The 6,318-nt window shown below is 39.4% G+C and overlaps 1 protein-coding gene and 1 non-coding gene across 7 annotated transcripts; both read left to right on the top strand.

Annotated features, from left to right (window-relative positions):
- Window positions 1-423: 423 nt before the first annotated feature.
- Window positions 424-4,585, top strand: LOC110746771 (putative E3 ubiquitin-protein ligase RF298). 6 transcript variants are annotated; one of them, XM_088246274.1, is made up of 4 exons: window positions 424-651; window positions 742-1,036; window positions 1,278-3,361; window positions 3,793-4,585. In XM_088246274.1, exons 3-4 carry the CDS (start codon window positions 1,337-1,339, stop codon window positions 4,333-4,335), a joined length of 2,568 nt encoding a protein of 855 aa, XP_088102400.1. In that variant the 5' UTR covers window positions 424-651; window positions 742-1,036; window positions 1,278-1,336; the 3' UTR covers window positions 4,336-4,585. The 6 variants fall into 6 exon arrangements, with proteins under 6 accessions (XP_088102400.1, XP_088102401.1, XP_088102403.1 ...); XM_088246275.1 differs by having other exon boundaries at window positions 758-1,036; XM_088246277.1 differs by having other exon boundaries at window positions 849-1,036.
- A 224-nt stretch (window positions 4,586-4,809) lies between these two features.
- Window positions 4,810-4,891, top strand: TRNAS-UGA (transfer RNA serine (anticodon UGA)). The gene has a single exon. It is a non-coding gene; the product is annotated as a tRNA-Ser (tRNA).
- The last annotated feature ends 1,427 nt before the right edge of the window (window positions 4,892-6,318 follow it).

Raw genomic sequence — 6,318 nt, forward strand, 5'->3', positions numbered from 1 at the left:
CATCAATAAAATGTACACTTTTATCAACCGATATCGATACCAAAACTCATTATACAAGTGCAAAATGGATTATAAATCCATTTTATTTATTAAACTACCAAAACTCCTATACCTACCTTTTATCACTCAACAATGCACTATAACTACTCACCCTATTTAGCCCTAAATTGGGTCAGTTGCATGTACCTAATGATGAAATTAAATGTTTCAAAGTCCTCTACTATTACTACAATTAGTGTGCAAATCCAAGCCATCCATTAAAGTGAATTCAAGTGTGGATATTGATTGAATGGTTGAGATTATTGCATCTCAACAATTGAAGTTGAATTAAATTAAATAGGTAGGAGGGAAAATGGTTCAAGGTAACTAATCTTTGTATAAGTTGTCCATATAAAGCCAAATTGGGCCAAGAGGCCAAGTGCAAAGCAGAACCAGTTTTTATTTGGCTATGTGGCTTCTGTGTATGTAAAACCATCCCCAAAACCCAAGAGTGAGCCAGTGAGGCGCAAACACAGCAGCAGGCACTGAAGAAGCTTCACGCATTGCTCTCTCGTAGCAGAATGGGAGTCATTGCCCCTTAACTTTCTCCTCGCCATTAACGTTACGTCGAAGCTTTTATTTTGGCTTCACAGAAACCTCAGCTTTCGCCTGGTACGTCTCTATTTGATTGTGGGTATAAGAAAAAATTTAATCTTTTTCTTCATTTGGGTTCGTTCTTATTTTTGGCTCTATCTATTTAAGATTTTGTAACCACCAGGATCAACTTTTGGTGGTTTTGTGAAATGGGCATCAACTTTCTGATGTTTTTGAAGCAATGGTTTGTCGGTGATGTCTTGGTATTTGAAAAGTTGGACTTGTGTGGCTGCATGCGTTATTGGCTATTTGCTGGTTTTAGCTAACTGGGTCTGGGTGCGCTTATAATCTGTTTGTTCTCCAACTTTCATACATGGGCGTGTCTGCTTTTGAACAATTTAAGTGCTTTTTTAACAGGAGAGTGCTTATTGTGCCTATTTGCCCTCGTCTCTTAGTAGCTCAGGTATGAAATTTTCTAGTATTTCTTGTTAATTTCATTTGAAGAATGACGAATGCCTATCTTGTTGTTTATGATTATTTTCCTTGATAAGTCACAATTTTTTTGTTTTCATTGAGTATCTGTGAAATGTTTGAGAATATGGTTTCCCTTTTGACAATGTTTGTTCGATCATTTCTGTAAAATTCTCACGTTTTTTATTTTTTTATTTTTTTATTTTTTTATTTTTATTTGTTTTTGTGTATAGGGTTTACTGATTTAGAGTCGACTGGTGATATTTTGAAGTTAGTTCTTGTTGTTCGTAGTATGAAAAAAATGGTCAATAGTGGTACTGCTAGCAACCAAGGGGAATCCTTAGGAAAAGGAAGTAAGAACAAGAGAAAATTAGCTGACCCTTCTCTGGAGAATACAACTGACCACGGTTCTCCCCTAACTGTATTCCCGCAGAGCGAATTATCTCCAGAAATGTGTCCAAAATTGAGTGACAATGTGTCAGTGGATGCTGGGTTGGTTCAGCCCAAAGAAGAAGTGGAAGTGGGAGCCTTTGAATGTACAGATTGGGATGACCCCATTGTGTGTCAGCTTGAAGAACTGTTGCTGTCTTATTTGCAAGCAATTTTACAGAGTGCAATTAAGCAGGTTGCTGAATGTGGGTACAGTGAGGAGGTTGCTGAAAAGGCTGTTTCAAGAGGCGGCCTTTACATTGGCGGTAAAGACCCTCTATCAAATATTGTTAATGATACTCTGGAATTTCTTAACAAAGGGAAGGGTTTTGATGCTTCAAGAGATAATGAGTTTGGTAATTTACAGCACCTGGTGGAGTACACAATGCTAGAAATGATCAGTGTGCTTAGGGAGGTGAGGCCATCCTTATCAGTTGCGGAAGCAATGTGGTGGCTGTTGATCTGTGACTTAAACATTTTGCAAGCCTGTACATCGGAAGGAGATCCATTAAGTGCTATTGGTTTTGAAGAATCCTCAAGAGAGAGCTCCTCTGATTCTTCCTCTACCCAATTAAGATCAGAGACAACTAGCTTTGAAACCATCCATCCAAATCCCAATCCCAACCAAGCAAATTCCTCAACGCCTCCACTCTCCCATGCTCAAGAGAGAGCTCCTCAAAACAATTCGACTGACGGACTCAAATTTGGAAGTTTCCCTAACGTGCCCAACTCTAAACATTCTCATGCGCCTGGAGGGCTAACCCCTGAGAAAGACAGTTTGTCATCTATGCTTGATAGTCTTGAAAAATGCTTAGGCTTCACTGAGGAATATATGCAAAACAAATCTCAAACATGTACCTCTGAAGAAAAGTCAGGAGCTGTTCGAAAATGGCGCACCAAGAAAGAATTAGCAGCACTTCGGAGGAAGTCCTTCCATATGGAGAGAAATTACAGGGCTTATGGGTCCAAAGGAGGCTTCAAGTCGGGGAAAGTCACAGTTGGTGGTTTCTTTGTGGAGAAGAGGATGAAGCCTCCGTCTGAACTTCCTGGAGCACGTACAACAGTTGGTTCCTCAAAGTCAAGTACTCAAGGTGGAGCCACCATCCCTTCATCAGATGGAAGGCATCATGCTTCAACCAGTAGTCCATCTGCTTCACCTGCAACAGGTTGCTCATCAACAGTACCTGAAAAAGGTACCATATCTTCCTTGCCTTCTGCAGATACCAAGTTTTCCCAGAAATCTGGGTTGGAAGAGATATCTGGACCTAAGACCCCAGTTTGCACCTCCGAATCCCCCAAGATTCTTGATTACTGTGCTGGCATTCCATATGATAAGTCTCTAGGAAAGTATGTACCACAAGATGAGAAGGATGAGCTGATTTTGAAGCTAGTTCCTAGGCTGGAGGAGCTGCAGAATGAGATACAAGGCTGGACTAAGTGGGCCAATGAGAAGGTTATGCAGGTTTCTCGTAGGCTTAGTAAGGAACGGCCTGAACTTAAAACACTGAGGCAAGAGAAGGAAGAAGCAGAGCAATTTAAGAAGGAGAAACTAATGTTGGAGGAGAACACCATGAAGAGGCTGTCTGAGTTGGAACATGCCTTGAACAATGCAACTGGCCAGGTTGAGAGAGCTAAGTCTAATATCTGTAGGCTTGAGGTGGAGAATTCCACTCTGAAAAAGAAGTTGCTTGCTGCCAAAAAAATAGCTTTGGAGAAAGCAAGACGTCACCTGGATGCATTAGACCAAGAGCAGAGATCACTGAAAAGGGCCCAGGCATGGGAGGGGGAGATAAGCTCATTGCAGGAGGAGCTTGAAACAGAAAAGAAGAAGGTGGCTTCACTTCAACAGGATCTAGGCAAGGCAAAAAGTGTCCATCATCAAATCGAGGTATGCTTCTTCAACGTGGATGTAAAAGTTACCTTTCAGAAACAAGTCAAGTTGGATCGCTTGTGGGATACTGGTGAACAAGTCTTAAGTCCATGGAAAGGGTCGTGGCCTTGTTTTTAAACAAAATGTTTGCTTGTGATGGGATCCTACTAAGTCAACAATTGTTCTCACTGAGCATAATAAGGAATCTTCTTTTTCCATGAATTGTTCACACGATTGTATACAAAAAATTTCCACTTGAGCTTTGGCTCAAGCGATAAGGGGTGATGGGGTTGGGGATGGTTTAGTTATGACCTTAAAAACCAAAAATTTAATAGACAGACAACACACATGTGATACTAGTTGGTACTATTCAAGTTTTTGCTGGTGTAAATTTATGGCCCAGTGATGTGCTGGTTGTTATTTCTTACTAATGATGATAAATTTTACAGGCTAGATGGAAATGGGAGAACACAGAAAATGAGAAACTACTTGCACATGCTAACTCCATAAGAAATGAAAGAGAACAGCGTGAAGCTTTGGCAAAAGTGGAGGAGGACAGGATCAAACAGAAGGCAGAAAATGATATGCAGAAGTATATGGAAGACATCAAAGAACTTGAGAGCAAGTTATCTGAATTTCAATTGAAGTCTGACTCTTCAAGAATTGCAGCACTAAGAAGGGGAGCTGCTGGAAGCTTTGGAGGTTGCCTGTCAGACAGAAAAACTGTGATGGCAACAAAGGGAACCCAAAATTTTACCAGCATCAAGAGGGTAATGAATTCCGAGGACTATTTTGGGACTGGAAGTTTGAGACAGGACCGCGAGTGTGTGATGTGCCTATCTGAGGAGATGTCAGTGGTTTTCCTTCCGTGTGCGCATCAGGTTGTTTGTGCAAAATGCAATGAGCTTCATAAGAAACAAGGAATGGAGGACTGTCCTTCTTGTAGGACTCCAATTCAACGAAGGATCAATGTGCAGTATGCTCATCCATAGTGTGTAAACATTCTAGTGAGAATAGTGACTGGATAATGAGAGCAATCATTTGAATGGATCAATGGAGGAAACTTTAGTTAAATTTGTTCCTACTGTGGTGGATTTTGTTTTCTTTTATTTTCTGAGTCATACAGGTCATAGAGGTGGTTCACCCCCAAAAAGAAATAGACACAGAAGAGTTTGTGGAGTCATAGTTGCCTTGTAAAGTGTAGTCTGAGCTTTTTATAAATATGAAATATGCCTTCTGCAATATTCCTTTTATTCTGGTTCTTTTCAACCTGGAATTTTCTTTTCTTAAAAAAGAAATAATGGTTAGAGTATTCATACTCATTTAAGTAAGAATTTTTATCTCCTAATGCTGCTGTATTTCATATCTTGTTGGACTGGACTGAATACTGATAGAGTGAGTGCTCTTCAATTCCAAAAATAAGTAATTCAATTATAAGTGAACTAGCCAAACAAAATTAACAAGAAGTCGATATGTCCGAGTGGTTAAGGAGACAGACTTGAAATCTGTTGGGCTTCGCCCGCGCAGGTTCGAACCCTGCTGTCGACGATTCTTTTCTTCTTTTTTGTTTAATTATGCCATATCCCGATATGAAACTCTTCTTCTTGATGGTGCTTTGCACTCTCACACACATATCATGCACACATATATTTCAAAGCCTCAAAATTTTATTTTCATTTTTATGGTTAGAAGAAGAAGAAGCAAAACCAACCAACGCTCAGAAACCACCTGCTTCTTAACCTGCTGTGCCATTTGAAAGCAATGCACAAGTTCACCCTAATAAAGCTGCACGGCCCTTGTAGGCATGAGGTAGGCTTCTGCATAAAGGAATTTTCTGGGTCATTATTATTTCTGTCGTAAATATCTAGATCTTTGGGCCAATGCCCATGTGAGAATTATATATCCATGCTTTCTGCTATATATCTATCCATAAATTTAAATTAAAGTAGGAAAAAACAGCAGCCACACACCATTAATTGAAAGCTCTATCTGGTCACAACTGGGCAAATGATTGGCCATTCTCATATATATATATATATATAATGCTACCTACCCAAAATTGCAGCTCTACATCTTCAGCATCATATTTGAAGAATAAATATGTATATAGACTTGTTTGATTTGATCTGACAGACCAAAAAAATCTGAAAAGTTTGATCAAAACCTCGTGCTAGACTGGTAGGTCTTGAAATCCAGGAAGCCAGTTGACCTCTCTGCTTAGAATCAAATTAATCCTGCTTTCCATCTCCATCAAACATCTTTAATATTCCATATTGCACCTCTCTCTCTCTCTCTCTCTCTCTCTCTCTCTCTCTCTCTCTCTCTCTCTCTCTCTCCAGATTATGGGCCTCACTCTTTCTTATTCCGTTATGAGACTAGGACAGCCACTAAAATATTCCGATCTCAATCTTCCAAGAGCCCAAAAAATGATGATGATCTCGTGCTGAGGGTTACGTACGTGGGGCAACAAGAGATAAAATAAGAGCTGTCATTTTTGCTGAGAAAATAAGAGCTGCCAAGAATCCCATGCATCAGATTCATATCCAGCTAGAGACCCACACACGCTAAAATAAGTCTAGCTCACCCCCCTAAAGACATAAACAAATCCCAACTCACCCACTATTCTTATATTTATATCCCTCATTTATTATTCTTCATCCTCCAGAGGAGAATGCGGATTCCATTTTTGTCAACATTTGTTTGTCTAACTCTCTTGTCTTTTCCATGCTTACTATTTTATTTCTCTACACAGTAAGTACACATCATTCTTCGATTCGTGTCTGACATGTTATTTTGTTTTTATTTTTTCAGGTCGATGACATGTTATCAATTTATTTATAATTAAACTATAGTCTAAATTCACAGTTTGACAACATAACATATTTTTTAACCAAAAAAAAATAGTCGCTTTTTTACGTGGATGTATTGATGGATGTATGCAGCAGAGAATTAATGGGCCTTTGCATTTAAGGAAG

This window comes from Prunus avium, chromosome 8, assembly GCF_965620075.1.
Source record: "Prunus avium chromosome 8, drPruAviu1.hap1.1, whole genome shotgun sequence".
Classification (NCBI taxonomy): domain Eukaryota; kingdom Viridiplantae; phylum Streptophyta; class Magnoliopsida; order Rosales; family Rosaceae; genus Prunus; species Prunus avium.